This window comes from Pongo pygmaeus, chromosome 3 (genome assembly GCF_028885625.2).
Source record: "Pongo pygmaeus isolate AG05252 chromosome 3, NHGRI_mPonPyg2-v2.0_pri, whole genome shotgun sequence".
NCBI lineage: Eukaryota > Metazoa > Chordata > Mammalia > Primates > Hominidae > Pongo > Pongo pygmaeus.
The window spans coordinates 37,400,736-37,420,414 of NC_072376.2; the positions used below are offsets into that span (position 1 = coordinate 37,400,736).

The 19,679-nt window shown below is 41.6% G+C and overlaps 1 protein-coding gene across 24 annotated transcripts in view; it reads left to right on the forward strand.

Annotated features, from left to right (window-relative positions):
- TBC1D1 (TBC1 domain family member 1) overlaps positions 1-19,679 on the forward strand; it is a 248,917-nt gene that overhangs the window by 147,084 nt on the left and 82,154 nt on the right. For 10 of the 24 annotated variants that reach the window (XM_063664457.1, XM_063664458.1, XM_063664456.1 and 7 more), the window contains 4 exons: positions 8,590-8,718; positions 10,029-10,115; positions 13,797-14,077; positions 18,343-18,482. In XM_063664457.1, coding sequence (XP_063520527.1) covers positions 8,590-8,718; positions 10,029-10,115; positions 13,797-14,077; positions 18,343-18,482 — 637 coding nt within the window. Of the gene's footprint in view, positions 1-8,589; positions 8,719-10,028; positions 10,116-13,796; positions 14,078-16,080; positions 16,243-17,244; positions 17,365-18,342; positions 18,483-19,679 lie in introns of all 24 variants that reach the window. The other 14 variants (XM_063664446.1, XM_054484527.1, XM_063664451.1 and 11 more) reach the window with 3 other exon arrangements.

Genomic DNA, 19,679 nt, shown 5'->3' on the forward strand with positions numbered 1-19,679 from the left:
ATTTTCTGAAACTCTGATACCTTTTTTTCTCCCTATGTTTTATTTTCCTTTGTTGCACATAGAGGGGAAATTTGGGAGTGTTAGACTATGTATGCTTGAGAAGATAAGAAAAGTTTCTGCCTGCACCATAGTGGAGGCAGAACAGTTGCTCTAATAAGAGGACTGGCTTAGAGCAGCAAGAATTGAGTGTAAGAGTGGATGGCACCAAGATGAGCTGCTTGGCTTGCAGGGAGCTAGTTTGTCACCTCGTCTTCCTTTGTAAACCTGGAAGGATATTGCATGGCTGCCTTTGGAATTACAAAAAGTACCTGAACGTCCTTTGTGATATAAACGCTAGGTTACAAATCAGATACAATGTTGGCAAGCCTGACTTATGTGCTGTTCAGGTTAGAACTTGGATTAATTCCATTTTGCATGATGGAAATACAGAGTCTCCCTCCCCTCCTCCACTGTCTACAGCCTTATTTAGCTTTTCTCTTTGTGGGGTCTCAAGGCAGAAGCTTGGACTCTCTGCAGATCTCTCCCTTGGAAGATCTTCAGGTTTGGGAGTCCCTATGTTACATGGTACCACAGACCATTTCCTTTGTCTTTTGTACTCCATGTGAGTCCATTCATAATGAACCATTAATAGCTTCAAAACATACACGTTTTATATTTGCTAAAGTTACTTGTTGGCCAAAAATCTAGAGAAAAATCAGTGAAGGATGTACAAGTTTCTCAGTTTCCCAAAAGTATGTTCCCTTTTTCTTTTTGAACACTCCCCACGTGCGTGTTCCAAAGACACTTGTGTGCTCAGTGGTGTGCCCTGTCCTACGGCAGCCTTTGCGTCTGGACTCTAAACCAAGTGTGCAGTTTTCATGGGGTGTACACTTAGCAAATCTCCACATAAGGTTTCTACCTTCTGGGTGGCTTCGGCAGTCACATGCCTTCCCTGAACACTTGGGCTGGTGTACAGTGTCAGCCACGGTTTGTAATCTCATTGGCCAGCCATGAGGTCCTTTAGCAGTGACTCTAACATGAGTATATGACCTGTGTGTTTTGGGGTTTTGACTTGTGGTCTTGGTTTGTAGCCATTCCTCCCTTCCCAACCTGTACCCTTAAGATAGCATTCAAGTTCTGTGTCTCTCTCCTGTTCACTTTTGGATGGACCAAAAGTGAACAAAAGTGAAGTTTTCAGTTAATTCTCGAGTTCACTTTTCAGCCTATTTCTTTTCTCTTTTCCACTCCCTTTTTCCCCTCTTGTGCCACTGATAGCTTTTTCCCTGTTCTGACTTTCTTTTATCTGAGTCAGTCTGACTTGTTCCAACAGGAAATTGCTAATTTTGAAGTAATTTATAACTGCTAGAAAGCGGAATGAAGCATTTACGGTGGATGGAAAGTCGTCTTTTACTAAACATTTTGAGCATTTATGGTGAATGGAAAGTTTTGACCTAACTGTAGCCTCACTTTTATGGACCCGGATAATATTATTATGATTTCGGCATAGATCATCCGATAGAGAAATGTGTTTAATGTTTTTTTTTTCCCCAAAAAAAATGTAAGAGTTCAATGTAGAAGTGACTGGGCCTTACAAGCAGAACTGGCATCTGTGCAACACTTTTACTAGGGGTTTCTAAACATCATGACCCAGAAGGCTCGTGTCTTCGTCTATAAAGAAGCTGCCCTCATCGCCTGATGAGGTTGGTGTACTCCAGGCTGGACACTCTCATGGGCTCTGAGGAGTGGGTTTTTCAGAGCAGCAGCTGCTTTATAGACCCATTAGGCACAGCCTTGAGATTCATGATAGATCTTTTTCATGTTTTCTGCTATCAGTTTAGCCACATGGATTTCATTACCTTCTTGTTGCACCTAAAAATTCCTAAAGCTTTTGAAAATGTGGGAAGATGTGACCTACACCATGGTAGGATCATGGCTTTGACAAAGAACTTCTCTGGCCATGGGACTTCAAAAGCGGACAGAGGACAGTGAGCGCTTCTCTCAGTGCTGTGCCTGTCAGGGTCGGCAGGGAGGCCGGCCATATGCGCTTTTCAGAGACCGAAAGAAGAGTGCTGGAGAACTGTCGGAGGAGTTGTGAAATAGAAAAAACCCTGAATGAGTCTTTTGATCTTATAGAACAGGGTTCAGTTTGGGCAAGACTTATACATTAAGTTAGAGGCTGTCATGTTTTAGTCAATGGACTTGTCGTTTCCACCTGTATTCACAGAGGTGGCACAAAAATTGGTATGAAATCAGCTGCCACTTACTGAATGTTTGCCAAGTGCCAGATAGAGTTCTCATTCCTTACGTAAATGACTCCATTCATTCTACAAGTTTTTTCAGGGAGGTGGTAAAATACCCATTTTATAGATGAGGAAATGGAGAAGAGCAGTCAAGCAGTTAGCTAGTGAGTAGTGGAGCCACTTTGTCTGATGTCTAAGTACTTTATCTTCATTATTATGTTTTTTTAAGGAGCTTAACAAAATTTAATGCTATATAACTACTTACTGATTTTCTTGGGTCTGTTTTCTAGTAGATAAGATTTTCTTTCTTTTTTGTGACATTTTATTATGAAAAATTTCAAACATATAGAAAAGTTTAAAGAATTATACTGTGAGCACTCATATACCCACCATCCAGATTTTAGTTTTAAACATTTTGTTAATTTGCTTTATCATATATTTATCTATTAGTCCACCTTATTTTTGCATGCCTTTCGAATTAAGTGATATCAGTACCCTTCACCCCTAAACACTTCAGCATGTGTATCATTAACTAGAATTTAGTGTTTGCTTCCAATTTGGGGGAGATTAAATTTACATATGGTAGGTTATGCAAATCTTAGTGTACCATTTGTTGAGTTTTGACTACTGCTACTACATTCAGGTAGCTCAAACCCCTATCAAGATACACAATATTTTCATCCTGCTGGGCACAGTGGCTCACGCCTATAATCCCAGCAACTTTGGGAGGCTGAGGCGGGCGGATCATGAGGTCAGGAGATCGAGACCATCCTGGCTAACACGGTGAAAGCTTGTCTCCCTAAAAATACAAAAATTAGTCAGGTGTGGTAGCGGGTGCCTATGGTCCCAGCTACTAGGGAGGCTGAGGCAGGAGAATGGCATGAACCCAGGAAGCAGAGGTTGCAGTGAGCTGAGATTGCACCACTGCACTCCAGCCTGGGCGACAGAGAGAGACCCTCTCGGACCAAAAAAAAAAAAAAAAATTAATCCTACCAGAAAGTAGCCCTATATTCCTCTTCTAGTCAGTCTTCACTACCCCTCCCCCAGGTAACCACTGTTTTGATTTTTTTCACCTTAGATTAGTTTTGCCTGTTCTAGAATTTCTTATAAATGGCATCATACTCTTTTTTTTTTTTGAGACAGAGTCTCACTCTTGTCTCGCAGGCTGGAGTGCAGTGGCACGATCTCGGCTCACTGCAAGCTCCGCCTCCCGAGTTCACGCCATTCCCCTGCCTCAGCCTCCTGAGTAGCTGGGACTACAGGCGCCTGCCACCGCTCCCGGTTAATTTTTTATATTTTTAGTACAGACGGGGTTTCACCGTGTTAGCCATGATGGTCTTGATCTCCTGACCTTGTGATCCACCTGCCTCAGCTTCCCAAAGTGCTGAGATTACAGGTGTGAGCCACCGCGCCTGGCCGGCATCATACTCTTTGAGTTCTGGCTCCTTCCACTTAGCCTAAAGTTTCTGAGACTCCTCAGAAACGTTATGCTACATTGTTGCATGTATTAGTAGTTTGTTGTTGCATGTATCAGTTGCTTGTATCAGTAGGTTGTTCCTTTTTGTTCTGTGATATTAATGTCAGGAGTTTCTTTCTCCATTCTCTTCCTGAGCTGCTTGATTATGAATAAGGCTGCTGGTAGATACATTGTGCCAGCCTGGGATGGTGGGTTCTGAACTGAGAATTTCAGTGTAGCATCAGGATTTAAAGCTTGAATACTTGAATCCAAACTTTCATGCTTAGAGTTTACTCATCTGTTGAAGGATGTGCAATATGATGACTGCAATAGAATTCACTGTGGAGCCTCCAAATTAGAAATTATTGTCTACGAGGGCCAGGCATGGTGGCTCACGCCTGTAATCCTAGCACTTTGGGAGGCTGAGATGGGAGGATTGTTTGAGGCCAGGAGTTTGAGACCAGCCTGGTCAATATAGCGAGACCCCATCTCTGTTTTTTTTTTTTTTTTAAAGAAATTATTGTCTGAGAACCACCATCATCTTCCAAGGAGAAACTTCTAGATACTTATTTTAAGATAAATAAGGAACAAGTTATTTTCTAAATGGTTATTATTTTTTAAATGCAGTTTTTTAAAACAAATTTTATTTTAATTATGGCAATAGACGTGGAAAAGAATCCTTTTTGCTAGTAGAAGAGAGCAGAAGAAACATTGAATTAAGTACACAGAGATTCTTCAGGCCTGCTTTAAAAACACACGCATACAAATGCACTTCTGTCTCTTAGGATCTACTAACTGATGCTGCTTGCTTTAGTCTTTTAGCTAACATTTTCTTTCTTTCTTTTTTTTTTTTTTTGTTGGAGACAGAGTCTCGCTTTGTCGCCAGGCTAGAGTGCAGTGGCACAATCTTGGCTCACTGCAACCTCCGCCTCCCGGGTTCAAACGATTCTCCTGCCTCAGCCTCCTGAGTAGCTAGGACTACAGGCGTGCACCACCACGCCCACCTAATTTTTGTATATTTAGTAGAGACGGGGTTTCACTGTGTTGGCCGGGATGTTCTCCGTCTCTTGACCTAGTGATCCGCCTGCCTTGGCCTCCCAAAGTGCTGGGATTACAGGCGTGAGCCACTGCGCCCGGCTCATATTTTCTTTATATATCAAAACAATTCAGCTTGCTTCATTTTTATGAAAGCTTTATAATGAGTTTGAAAGCAATTCTGCATTTTCTTAACATTGTAACTGGTGTTGAGTTGAAGGCAGGCCCCTGGGGGCCCTTTGTGGGTAATTCCCTTTACTCTGGAGGCTGCCTCGAGCCTGGACAGGCCCTTACACTTGGTCAGTGATTGCACAGAAGCAGTTGCAACAGATTCTATGCACCTCCCTGTGGTGCGTAGCATTTAGCAGGCACTTGTTCACTATTTGCTGAGTGAGTCTGTTACCTTAGGCGTATATTTCCCGTGGACCTGCCTGGGGATCATTGCTCATTCACTCATTTTGAACAAGCCAATATTACATGTCCAGGGTATGCTCTATAGTGTGAAACACAAAGGTAAATGATAGTTCCCCTTCTCAAAGGAATTTCTAAGGTAGTAGCCATTCTTTTGATGCATATTCTCATTCTCATATAGAGAGTCCAATTATGGATAATTGGACAAAGCTGAATGTCACTCTTATGAGAATCCATTCTTTCTCTTTTATGCCTTGAAAAATGTGTAGCATTCATTAGTGAATTAGGATTTCATTATTCAAAGAAGACATAAGGTCTTCGAACAGCAGATTACTGAATAAAATAATGCCTAATAGCAGTAGAATGAGGGGAAGACATATTCAAGGAACATTTTATGCCCATTAGATTGGCAGAAATTTTTAAAAAGTGACAATATCTTATAAAGGTGAACTTTCCTATACTGATACTGGGAACATGAATTTGTACCATTCAGGGAAGAGAAACTTGATAATATCTGGTGTAGTCTGAAGAGGCACAGTCCCTGTGACTCAGTGAGGACATTCCTCATTATTTCCCTTGCCAAACATTTCACATGAGTCTGTAAGGAGCTCTATATAAGAGAGGTCACTGCAGCCTCCTTTGTAAGAGCAAGAAAAAAAAAGCAAATAAGTGTTTAACAATAGGAACATGGATAAATTAGGTTAAACAGTGAATATTTGCACTCTGACTGAAGTGAGTGAATCAAAAAACATTTGTCAACAGGAATAAATCTCAAAAATAATATTGAAAGAATAAAACTAATTTACAGAAGGATGTGTACAGTATGACACCATTCATTTAGTTTCAACTACATATCTTTTATGGACACATACATATAAAAGTAGAAAACATGAATTGATAGGATAAACACCAAATATTTCTGCATATGGCCAGGTGTGGGGAAGTAGTGGTGATTAAGCTTCAAAGATGTCTGCAGTGGTTCCCATTAAAAGTAGAAAGTAGGCTGGGCACAGTGGCTCACGCCTGTAATCCCAGCACTTTGGGAGGCCAAGGCAGGTGGATCACTTAAGGCCAGGAGTTCAAGAACAGCCTGGTCAACATGGCGAAACACCATCTCTACAAAAAATACAAAAATTAGCCAGATGTGGTGGCGCACACCTGTAGTCCCAGCTACTCAGGAGGCTGAGGCATGAGAATCACTTGAGCCCAGGAGGCGGAGGTTGCAGTGAGCCAAGATCGCACCACTGCACTCCAGCCTGGGTGACAGAGTGAGACTCCATCTCAAAAAACAAGCAAACAAAAAAAGCACATAGAGTAGGTAATAGTCATGATATCTGATGTTTTTTGAGTGTCTGGTTTACATTTTTTATTTTTATTTTTTGAGACAAGTCTCACTCTGTCACCCAGGCTGGAGTGCGGTGGTGCGATGTCAGCTCACTGCAATCTCTGCCTCCTGGGTTCAAGCAATTCTCCTGCCTCAGCCTCCCAAGTAGCTGGGATTACAGGCGTGCACCACCACACCTGGCTAATTTTTATATTTTTAATAGAGACAGGGTTTCGCCATGTTGGCCAGGCTGGTCTTGAACTCCTGACCTCAAGTGATTCATCTGCCTCAGCCTCCCAAAGTTCTGGGATTACAGGCATCAGCCACTGCACCCGGCCTTGGTATATGTGTTTTAATTTGTATTCATTCATTTAAGCCCCATGACAGCTCTGCGAGGAAAGTTCACTATACGTCCTCAGGCTGCAGGTAGAGGACCTGAAAGGGACAGGAGGTAACAGTTTGGCCAAGACCACAGAGTCAGGGAATAGCAGAGGAACATTTCACCTGGACATTGCACTCCAGAGCTGGGCTTCTCACTGTTCTCAACCCCTGGCAAACGCTCACTTGAACAAAACCAGGTGATGATACAAAGGTATTTGTTATATTAGTCTCTACAGTTTTCTGTGTGCTTGAAATATAATAACTGCAACAAAGAATATGTCAGTATTTAGAGTAATGGGGGATTTGCTTGTGTGTGTGTGTGTTTTTGAGATGGAGTCTCGCTCTGTCGCCCAGGCTGGAGTGCAGTGGCTTGATCTTGGCTCACTGCAACCTCTGGCTTCTGAGTTCAAGCGATTCTCCTGCCTCAGCCTCCTGAGTAACTGGGATTACAGGTGTGCACCACTACGCCCGGCTATTTTTTGTTTTTTTAGTAGAGACAGGGTTTCTCTATGTTGGCCAGGCTGGTCTCAAACTCCTGACCTCGGGTGGTCCACTCACCTTGGCCTCCCAAAGTGCTGAGATTATAGGCATGAGCCACTGCGCCTGGCCGTTTGTTTTTCTAACAAAATTATTTTCTAACAGCAATCAGGTGAGAATCCACATAAGAAACAATTTAATTCAGATTTTTGTTGCATATTAAAAAAAAATGTACCTTCAGCTGAGTGTGGTAGCTCACTCCTGTAATCCCAGCACTTTGGGAGGCCGAGGCAGGTAGATCACTTGAGCTCAGGAGTTTGAGATCAGCCTGGCCAACATGGTGAAACCCCGTCTCTACAAAAAATACAAAAAATTAGCTGTGCGTAGTCCCAGCTACTTTGGGGGCTGAGGCGGAAGGATTGCTTGAACCTGGGAGGTCAAGACTGCAGTGAGCCGTGATCGTGGCACTGTACTCCAGCCTGGGCAACAAAATGAGACCCTGGCACCCTGTCTCAAAAAAAAAAAAAAGTACCTCCTTGTAAATAAGTAACACTAAGACTTCATTTAGTGGCTTTCAAGCAAACTCCATTGTATTTTTATTTTCAGTTTTTGTGGCTAGTAGTTAAGGGAGAGAAGCTTGGTTGCAGAGAAGAATGAAAGGATGATGGGAAAATAAAAGGAGAGAGGAAAACACAAGAAAGCAGAGATCTGTAGAAAGGGATGAAGGAATTGTATAGGCAGAGAGAATAGGTTCTTTATTTGAGGAATTTATGTTGTCTCATCGTCTGAAATGCCCCCAAAGGTAAGTTATTGCTTTATTTTGAAAAGTTAATGATAGCTACCTTTGTACCATGCTGTGTTCAATGTTTTACACACTTTACCTGTTTTAGTCTCACAACACAGTGTTATGATTCGATCTTGCCATTGGTCTCACTTTACTGAAGAGGAAGTTTGAGGCTCAGAAAAGTAAGAAACTGGCCAAAGACCACGGTTAGTGAAGACAGATCTCTGATTCAGTTGCAGAGTCTGAGCAATAAACTACTTCAACTGATTGGTTTCAAAGCATATTTCCTCATTTTACTTGGGGTAGTCAAAGCAACTCTCTGAGACAAAATTATTTCCTGGACTTGCAGCCATGTCACTAAGGAGCAGATGAGGTGAGATCACAGACAGAATCAGAATGATGGCCTGGTGCCAAAAAGATGTGTCCTAGAGATTTTTCATTCCTTTAAGAAGCAGAGAAGGAAGCGATAAATGACTTAACTGTTTGTTTTTCACTTTTTTAGACATCGCAGATGGCAGCAGAAAATATCGGAAGTGAATTACCACCCAGTGCCACTCGATTTAGGCTAGATATGCTGAAAAACAAAGCAAAGAGATCTTTAACAGAGTCTTTAGAAAGTATTTTGTCCCGGGTAAGTAGCATAATTTCTCCTAATTTAAGTTAAATCACTTTTTAGGAGAGTGTAAGATTGAGTTCTATGCTTTTATTCCATCAATGTTTATCATAAAGGTAAAAGTATAAAACCTTTTTTAATGTTTTCTCAGGCTTAGAACAATATTACCTACATTTTAAATTGTTTTTAATTTGGCCTAGGTTTAAAAAAAAATTTTTCTTACTCTTTTGTATTACATCCAACGGGATTTTTTTGCCTCTCCAAAGAATATTTGTTAGCCAGTCCCTATAAAGAGCATGCATTAGATACACTGAGGTGTGGCTTCTGTTCTCCCTACTATCACTATGTCTAACTTAAAAAACAGTTACTGTCAGCTGCTGGTGTTAGCTATCTAAAAGGCTATATAGTAGGGGTCAGCAAACTATGCCCATGGGCCAAATTCCACCCACCTCCTATTTTTGTAAATAAAGTTTTATCGAAACACTGCCACATCCATTCGTTTTCCTGTTATCTAAGGTTTCTTTTTTGCAGACTTCAGCAGTTACCACAGACACTATATGCCTCACAAAGCATAAGACACTTACTATCTGGCCCTTTACAGAAAAAGTTTGCCAAATATAGCTCTATAGAAAGAACAAAGTACACATGTCTGGGAGTTCTTTAAGAAATTACCCCTCCCTCCCATGAGTGTAAATAGCCTGATGGCACGTCTGAGAAATCAAATCTGATTTTCCCTCAGAGTTTCACACCTTTCTGGAGTGTGCAGTATCTTATTATAGTTCTTTTTGATTTTATGGCACACTTCTTTTGAAACATCTGATTTTTTTTTTTAATTAAGGAAAGTTAAATTTTATTTTCTTTGAAGATGTTTCTGAGAATTTTGCAGTATCTTGTGAGATCATGAAAAACAGTTGATTTACAAAACCAGAGTTGGGAGGGGCTGCATTTGAGAGCTCCCAAAGGGATAGAGTGCTGTCCGAGTGACATGCGGCTGGCCGTTATGATGACTTGTGACCCAGGGGAGGGAGTTGCTGAGTGGGCTTGAGCACTTGATTTTCCTTATAGACGAATTGTCTTGTCTTCCTGCCTATCACTCATGCCAAATTACTTAGCCACCAGGTGTTTCAGAACGTTGAGGTTAGTGTCTTATTTATTTTTTAAAAAAATGATGGAAATGTTGATTATTTTAATGTACATATATCCTCAGTAGCATCTCTCAGTAGATAACATTTTTTTCCTGAGCTTATTTAAATGGACCAATCTGCTTCTAGCTGATGCCTTTGCAAAAGCCTCCAGGGTCATAACTCGACTGCCTTTTCTTTATGTAGGGTAATAAAGCCAGAGGCCTGCAGGAACACTCCACCAGTGTGGATCTGGATAGCTCCGTGTCTAGTACATTAAGTAACACCAGCAAAGTAAGCACATTTCTCTTTATACGACACCCTGAAGAAACCAACAAATAGGTCTTGCTCATCTCCTGTCTACATACCTCCAATCATAAAACGTTTGCTGCTTCCAAATTTCTTGGCACTGGTGGAGGACTGGTCATGCAGTTCTATCATAACATAAAAGTTTTACATAAAAGAGCAGATGGGGCCTGGTGCGGTGGCTCAATGCCTGTAATCTCAGCACTTTGAGAGGCCGAGGTGGGCGGATCACGAGGTCAGGAGATCGAGACCCTCCTGGCTAACACAGTGAAACCCCGTCTCTACTAAAAATACAAAAAATTAAAAATTAGCCGGGTGTGGTGGCGGGCACCTGTAGTCCCAGCTACTTGGGAGGCTGAGGCAGGAGAATGGCGTGAACCTGGGAGGCGGAGCTTGCAGTGAGCCGAGATCGTGCCACTGCACTCCAGCCTGGGTGACAGAGAGAGACTCCGTGTAAAAAAAAAAAAAAAAAAGCAGTAGATTTTCCTATTAAAAAAATAATTAATATTGGGAAAACCTCAGAAAGTGGATTTGTGAATTTAGAGAAGTATACAGCTTAAATTTTTCTTTTTTTTAAGAAAATTTTATTTTGGATTTGGGGGTACATGTGCGTGTTTATTACATGGATATATTACATACTGGTGGGGATTGGGCTTCTAGTGTACCCATCACCCAGATAGTGAACGTTGTACCCAGTAGGTAATTTTTCAACCTTCATACCGCCTTTCATTCTCCCTCACTTTTGGGGAAATTAAATTTCTGAAACTTTATCCTGTAGCTGGCTCTATGATTATAATGAAACGTTACTGTTTTATTTAAATAAGCAAGTATCTATGTCCTTCTTTTAATAACTTGCTTTCCAGACATTTAATCATATTTAAGCCTGGTCAGTTCAACTTTATAACTACTGAAAAGTGGGTTTGGGTTTTGTGCTAGGGAGGCCAGCTTTCCCTTCTACTACCAGAGGACTCTCTTTTGCAGTACTGAGAGAGGGGGTGTTTGTGGAGGCCAGCTCCTTACCACAGGCAGGGTTTACAGTCCTCTGCCATCCCTCCTAGACATATGGCTTTCAGAATTTTTCTAACCTACAGTAAGAAGCACATTTAACATTGTGGTGTAGTTCACAAACACACATACCTACACATTCACACACAAAATTAAAAGTTCACAAAACAGTATTTACTGTGAACAACATACAATACATACTGATATTTTGTTCCATTTTATTTTTAAAATGCTCATGGCAAACTACTCAGTTGTACCACCTACTAACATGATAGAGGGACCAGTTTGAGAAACACTTCCTTAGATGGATGAGTGCTTCTCAAATTTCAGGTGCTCCGCCTTCCGGGTTCAGGCCATTCTCCAAAGTGCAGATTCTGGTTCAGTAGGTGGGGCGGGGGGAGGCCTGAAATGCTGCATTTCTGGCAAGCTCCAAGGCAATGCTGCTGCTTCTGATCTGCAGACCGCCTGTGGGGAGTGAGGACCTAGACAGCAGTCTTGTAAATGTGAGTTTCTAAGTTAAAATCCAGGGGAACATAGCATCGTCCAGCCTCCATCTAATACACACTGATTCCACCCTGCAATTCGTTGCAAGTGTGGAAAGGTTATTTGCTTATTTGTTGTGTACAGATGAACCACACACAGCCCCTTTCATGTAGGAAGTTACCTAGGAAGAGAGAGATGACAGATACAGAAACAGCCCCAGCATCAAGCAGAGTGTGGTAGGAGCCCAGAAGTTACAAATAAGAGACAATGGTAACTTCAGTGTCAGAAGAGCAAGGGGAGGGGAAGTTAGGTTTGGTCAGTGGAACCAGGGAAAAGGTGAGGGGTGAGGGGGCAGTGATGCTTTTGGACTAAATCTTGGTGTAGGAATTGTGCCTATGGAAGTGAACAGAGAAGAAGGCATTCCAGACAGACCAGTGTCAATAGAGATACCATGAAGACATTCATGTCACTCAGCGGGCTTTCCAGTAAGCCTTATTGCTTGCTTTTTATTTTTGTCCAAAAGGCAGATCTAGGAATATATACATATTCATTCTTCAGGACTCGATAGTTGTGAAGATTCTTTTAAAAGGATTTAAAAGTCTGTCTAAGATTTCAATTTCTAGAGTCATTCTAAGAGAGATGCAACTTTTCAGAAGCTGCTTGTGTGTATTGTATATGTTTATGTGTACTTTACATCTTTCTTTTATTCATCTGGAATTGAGAAACTACTATATTCTATTTTATGTAATTGGATCCATTCTAATAAATTGATCACCTAGGAGTTGCAAAGAAACCAAATAGCCCTGAAACTTGACAAATGAAAATGGCCCTTTCAGTTGTCCAATTAAGCTAAGGGCTATTAGCTCTTTGATATAATTTGGAGGGATATTAGTAAGAATTTAGATCAACAGGTTTGCATGATGGAGATTGTGTTCTGTGATGTATTGTCTTAGACAGACTTTTAAATCCTTAAAAGAATCTTCACAACTGTTGAGTCCTGAAGAATGAAAAACTTCAGTTATGAAAGTAATCAATATTTCATAATATGTTGGGAATTTTTTCCTAATTCTTATACAATTAAATGTATGTAACTTCTCCCTTTAATAAACACATTTCATTTTTTTTTTCAAATTAAAACCCTCAATACTTGCTACCTAAAAGGCACTCAACTGTGTAAATGAACAGGTAGAATTCAGAGTCTCCAGTCCACTGTTAGATGCATTCATTCTTCTTTACTCTGTTCATGTTGATTTATTTTTTCTCTTCCAACAATTTCAGTAGGGGCAAGCTGCTACAATTCCTCTTTTTAAATATTTTAAATATATTAAAAATATATTGGCCACTAGCCATGTCCTGGGTGCAGTGCTAAACATCAGTTTGCTTGAGTGGTAGTAGTTCATTCCTTTGAAAAAGCGTGCATCGTGAAGGCATACAACTTTAAAATATTGTCATGATTCTCAACAAATGTTTGAGCATGCACTTTATAGATTTATTGCATACCTAATAAAACAATAACATATTTGTATAACATTTTACAACATAAAAAGTACTTTTGGTTGTATTATCTTGCTTTGTTCTTGAAACTCAGATACATTTTTACTATACCCTTTTACAGAAGAAATTGAGGTGCAGAAAGAAATTATTTGCCCTGAATTGCAGCAATAAGTGCCTACAGAGTGATTTTCCATATTCTAAGAATATTGATACAGTTCTTAATCTCAAATTATGAAGTTGAATCTCAACCGTAGATCAGATTTGGAGAGAGCCTTAAAATGTGGGTTTAACATGAGTGAACACATGTGGCAAAGATAAAGAACTTGGTTAAGCAGTGGAGACAAGTTCTCCAGCACTCACACCCCTTAGAAGCTGCAGTCCTGTTTTCTAGAGAGAGGGCACTATTCATGGTGTTGCCCAGAACGTTACAGATTGTGGCTTACGTCCTTCACTCCTGCACTTGGCCACTTTCCCCATTTCTCCAGCAAGCCAGCAGTGTGTCCTTGAGGAGCAGGCATTTATTTAATGAACCTTCATTTTCTTCTGCTTTTGGTGGTGGCTTCTAGATGGCATTATAATCAGAACACATACTTAGATACTGAAATGTTTGCCCGTGCTGGAACTAGAGATTTATAAATCCCACAGATTCCCCATGGTGTGTCTGATCTGCTATGTGTTTGCTGCCAGGAGCCATCTGTGTGTGAAAAGGAGGCCTTGCCCATCTCTGAGAGCTCCTTTAAGCTCCTCGGCTCCTCGGAGGACCTGTCCAGTGACTCGGAGAGTCATCTCCCAGAAGAGCCAGCTCCGCTGTCGCCCCAGCAGGCCTTCAGGAGGCGAGCAAACACCCTGAGTCACTTCCCCATGGAATGCCAGGAACCTCCACAACCTGCCCGGGGGTCCCCGGGGGTTTCGCAAAGGAAACTTATGAGGTATCACTCAGTGAGCACAGAGACGCCTCATGAACGAAAGTAAGATTTGTTTAAATTTGTTGCATAAATAGCTGGGGCATATCTGTGACTAGCTGGGTATGTGCATCCCAGGTATGTTTATTGAGTGAGAGAAACGAGTCAGGCTTTACTCTTGGTTCGGAGGTAAAACTGGAAGCAGTGACATGTTCGTTCGAGCTGCTTGTGTATATACAAGCAATGAGTACGTGTATTGTCAGGAAGCAAGTGAAAGTGGGCAAAAATGGTACCTAACATGCATAGTCATTACTCCTCAAACAAAGTAAGAGACGTTGTTGACTGTGGAACTTTGCTGCTGTGAGGAAGAGGGCAAGCGGATGAGTCTCGCCATCTGAAGCCCTTGGAGCAGGGTTATAGTGGGAGGGAGAGGCCGTGATCCCTACAGGCAGAGCAAGAGAGGTATGCTGGCCTCATGGGGTGACGGGGGTGCCTCGGCTTCTGGTCGTAGTTCTGCTGTGAACTAATTGTGACCTGGACAAATTTGCTAAACTTCTCTGAATAACAAAATTGGAGTAGATGTTTTCTAAAATCTCTCACTGTAAGAATTCTAGATTCTTCTAACAAGATTTATTCATTGTAATAGTTGGGTTCCTGTGACCAGTTAGAATCGTCTGCTTATGGAGAAGAGTAATCAGAAGTTCCCCCCATTCCTTCCAAGTGTCCCTTAGTGATTCATTTAACTCTGTGTGCCAGAGACTATAAATGGACACAGAGTTATCTTTAAAAACAACTTTAAACAGTTTTAAAAATCCCTCACCTAATATGAATCAGGGTCACACCTGTGTACAGTCACTGCCTTCTTCTGACTGGCAGCCGCAGAAGTCCCAGGACCTATGTGTTCGTGTAGTTCATGCACGGATCATTGAGAGTGTGAGTTAGTACAGAAGTGTTTGGAATGTTCTGAGTAAAGAAGTGTGAGCATTAACAGTCCTAGATGATGGAGCAGAGCCTCCCAGCTTTGTTTTCTATCAGCCATTGGAAAGAGTTGTTGGTTCTTTGGAATTCAGCGGGGTAATGGTGATCCCAAAAGCAGGGGACATGTCAGAAGGTACTGATTAATAAATACACGCTTTTAGAGTCACGCATTGTTGGGTTGTAGCTATGTAAGTTTCTTGTGTTTAACACCCTGTCTGCACACTACTTCTGTTCTGCCTCACCACTGCCTGCCCACTCCTCTGTTGTTGGCGTTTTCAGTGATCATTGAAACATTCCTGTCTGGAGAGTCCTAGTTCTCTTGTGAAGTCTGCTGTTTCTCAAAAGCCAGAGTGGGTAGGACTTAGTATCAGTACTTTTCCTTTCTCCCTGAAGAATGTAGCTTTATAATAGATGATGTCACACATCCGTAATGAGAAGGATGGGGAGATGCCTATCTGTCTGCCTCCCTAGCATGGCCCATTCTGCTTTCTTTCCCTCTTGTGAACTCTTTTCCGATTTATCTACAGGAAATAAGACATTGAAATTCAGGGCAGGATACTGTTCATTTTAAAGGGAAATGTATTTTTTAAAGTTCAAATTTTTTTTGCTTTTGTTTATACTTTAATTAAAAAATTTTTTTCCTGCCAGTTCCTGAAAAAGAAAATAGAGAAAGAAGTATTATTGTTCCTGGGTGAAGTGGCTCACTCCTGTAATCCCAGGGCTTTGGGAGGTTGAGGTGGGAGGTTGCTTGAGGCCAAGAGTTCAAGGTTACAGTCAGCTGTGATGGTGCTACTGCACTCCAGCCTCGGTGATAGAGTGAGACCTATTAAAAAAAAAGTATTGTTGGGAGCATAAACACATGGGAAATGGTCAAGAACGGCTGTCAATATACTCTGTTTTTCATTGAAAACTACCTTTGCCAGAGAGCGAGCAGAGATGAGGAAGAGGAGTGGAAGAAGTCCTCCACTCTGATAGTGTTACTGGAACAACGAGACAAAAGCAGCTGTGCTCCTTCCATCTGTTTGCTCCGTGTCCCTGTCGGCGCCCCCTCTCCTGCTAACCCCCCCGTGCTTTCTCTGATTGCTGTTTAGTGTGGATCCTTCACCTGTGGGCGAGTCTAAGCACCGCCCAGGTCAGTCTTCAGCTCCTGCTCCTCCACCTCGTCTTAACCCCTCCGCCTCCTCGCCAAACTTTTTTAAGTACCTAAAACATAATTCCAGTGGAGAACAAAGTGGGAATGCTGTGCCAAAGAGGTGAGCACACTCACGTGGCAAGTTTGGTGTTGTCTGTTTTCCTGGGGAGTTCACACTGATGAGGATATGCTGAATGGGGGGAATGTCCATGCAGGAAGCAGAGCCACTGTCTGTGTGTGTGTGTGTGTGTGTCTTTGTTTATATTTTGTCTTATTTTCAGCTGTCATTTGAACCAAGTTAATTTTACTATTGATTACTTTTCTTAAAATTATTATGAAAACAGATCTTAATGGCAAATTGGTTTGTGTTTGTGTTTGTTTTTTTTTTGAGACAGGGTCTCACTCTGTTCCCCAGGCTGGAGTGCAGTGGCATGATCTCAGCTCACTGTGGCTTCTGCCTTGTGGGTTCAAGCAGTTCTCCTGCCTCAGCCTGCCGAGTAGCTGGGACTACAGGCACACGCCACCATGCCCGGCTAATATTTTTATTTTTATTTTTTGTAGAGATGGGGTTTCACCATGTTGACCAGGTTGTTCTTGAACTCCTGACCTCAAGTGATCCGCCTGCCTCAGTCTCCCAAAGTGCTGGGATTACAGGTGTGAGCCACTGTACCCTGCTGCAAATTGTTTTTTTATACTTATTTTCACATTTCCTTGCCCTAGTGGACACTTACATGCACGCGTATACACACACACACGCGCACACACACACACACACACACACAGGATAACATCTGTGTTTGATCATGTACACTTCAATTTGTGCAGTATCAGAAACTTCCTGATTGATTTAGGAGAATTATTTTTCCCAGTTTGAAAGGAAGAGTCATTTGGAAAATGGATTGATTTTCTTTTTTAAAAAATTATTGATCCCATTCATTTAAAATCAAATTTTATTGGTGAAAATGAAAGTTAAATCTTATTCGTGAACTACTTTTAATTTCTTACCTAGTTTTCTTTTCTTAGCATTAGAACAAAAATGTTTCTTTTATTTTGAAGCTTATATTTTATACTTTGTGTTTTTATGTTTCTTTATCCTAAACTCTTTTTTCAACCAAACTCTTAGCATCTCCTACCGTAATGCCCTGCGGAAAAAACTTCATTCTTCTTCTTCTGTGCCAAATTTTCTAAAATTTCTGGCTCCTGTAGATGAAAATAACACCTCTGACTTTATGAACACAAAAAGGTAGGGCTTAATTTAGATATATCAAGCCTGGGTGTTATTAAGTGTTGAATATCATTAGATATACAAGGGTGTTTTAACTACTGTTTTGCCATTTAAAAAATCATTTCAGCTAAATCTGTTGTATCTTCTTTCTTATACTTTTTTCTTATTGAATGCCATTTTTTAAAATGTGCGACCAACCTGTTCTCTAGTTTTGATGAGGATTAGTTTGTTTAAGTGTTATCGTAAGAAAAGTCTTTGCCAAGTCTCTGAGACCAGTGTTTCTGAGTAGTGAGCATATGTCTGTTTCAAATCAGGATGTCTGATCTGTTCAGGACGTCTAATCTGTAAGTTGAGGGGATTGCTTAGTTACAGGTACATAACTTGGGTATAAATTAGAAGGGCCTTCTCAGGTTGTCCTGTGAATAGGAGAAAAAATTTATGATTGTGTTTATATATTGATAACTATATTTTGTAGTTTAAAAAATACACACGTTAAAACAGTCAACATCATCAAGTGACTGCATAGTTATTGCCTTGCTGGTTCTGTGTAATTAAATTGCAACTTTTTTCATTTTTTGTGGGTATCCTTGGAGGCATGGGCCTGTGCTGAGCAGATATTCCCATGTACAGAAGAGGGCAGAATGGGGCTCCTTGGCATCACCCCCTTTCCCCCTTTAGGCAGTTTTTCTTTTTCAAAGTGGCACCAAGAGAGGCCCAATTGGAAGCTATGATATGTGGAACATGTTTCTTAATCTCTGTTACAATCGAAATCATTTAAGGGCATGTAATCTTTCTCTTTTCATGAAAAGAATCCTGTAAGAAAGCAGTTCTTTAGGAATGACAACCCACTGTGAGCTTGATATAACTTCTGTGATTAATTATTTGTTTATACAAAGATAGTTGATAATTTAGTGCTTTGTTTAAAAAAATGTTAAGCTAACAAAATCCCGTGAATTCCTCCCCACTAGTCATAAATCAATCATCTTATAATTTTAGGGACTTTGAATCCAAAGCAAACCATCTTGGTGATTCTGGTGGGACTCCTGTGAAGACCCGGAGGCATTCCTGGAGGCAGCAGATATTCCTCCGAGTAGCCACCCCGCAGAAGGCGTGCGATTCTTCCAGCAGATATGAAGGTAAGGCCCGTACCTGAAATGAAACCTCAAAGAGAGCACGCTGACAGAGGACCCTGGGAGCCCCATCATATTGGTAAGAAAGCAGAGCGCTGTCCTCTTCAGTACTGGTAGGCCTGAGGCAGTCACAAAGGTAACTAGGGAGGGAATTTAGAGGTTACCCTACATTTCTTAGGGAAGGAATTTACAGCTAATTTAGGGTAACGTCTCCATAAACAGGAGCAGAGCTCTGATGTTTAGAGTGGTCACAGTGTTACCAGCGGTGAATCCAGACAGGTCTGCAGCAACCTCACTTCTTGCCTCCTAGGACATAAGGCAAAAGGAGAGACTGAGGCAAGTTTTAGAGCAGGAGTGAAAGTTTATTAAAAACTTCAGAGCAGGAATGAAAGGACGTCAAGTACACTTTGAAGATGGTTAGGCGGGCAACTTGAGACATGAAGTGTGAGATTTGGCCTTTTGACCTGGGGTTTTATATGCTGGCATACTTCCGGGGTCTTGCATTCCTTCTTCTCTGATTCTTCCCTTGGGGTGGGCTGTCCACATGTGCAGTGGCCTGCTAGCACTCGGGGGTTGTGGGGGAGCATGCGCAGGGTGTTTACTGGCGTTGTAGGCGTGCTCACTTGAGGCGTTCTTCCCTGTCCAGTCCATCATTCCTAGAGGAACGTCACGCACCGGTTAAACTCCGCCATTTTGCCTCTTAATGCGCATGCTTGAGCCCACTCGCCCAGCTCCCGAGGTCTTATTGGGAAGCTGCTGCTCACCAGTGTTAGGTGTTTTCTATCTACTGGGAGCCCGCCCTTCCTTGGTGCCCGCTGTGACCAATGATCACTTTAGAGAAACAGTTGACAACTGCCTGACCAACACCTGATAGTCGCCTGACATTGCTGGTGCGTATCTGGAAGGGGCCCTCTCCTGCCCTCCTCATGTCTGACGAGCTACCCGCTGTAACCAAAGCATGGGCTTCGGAGTCCGCTTTCAAATCCCAGCTTTTGCCCTTAGGAGCTGTGAACTAGAACAAGCTGTCTAAAGTTACCACCTATAACCTGGGATTAATTATGCCTGTTGCCACAATGGTAGAGACAAGGCAGCATGGTATCATTACTGATACATTTTTTTTAAAGCATTCAAAATTCATAGTACTGGAAAGAAAATCAGTGATGCGAATGTTTCCAAGGTAATGTCACTTGTCATGCTGTGGAA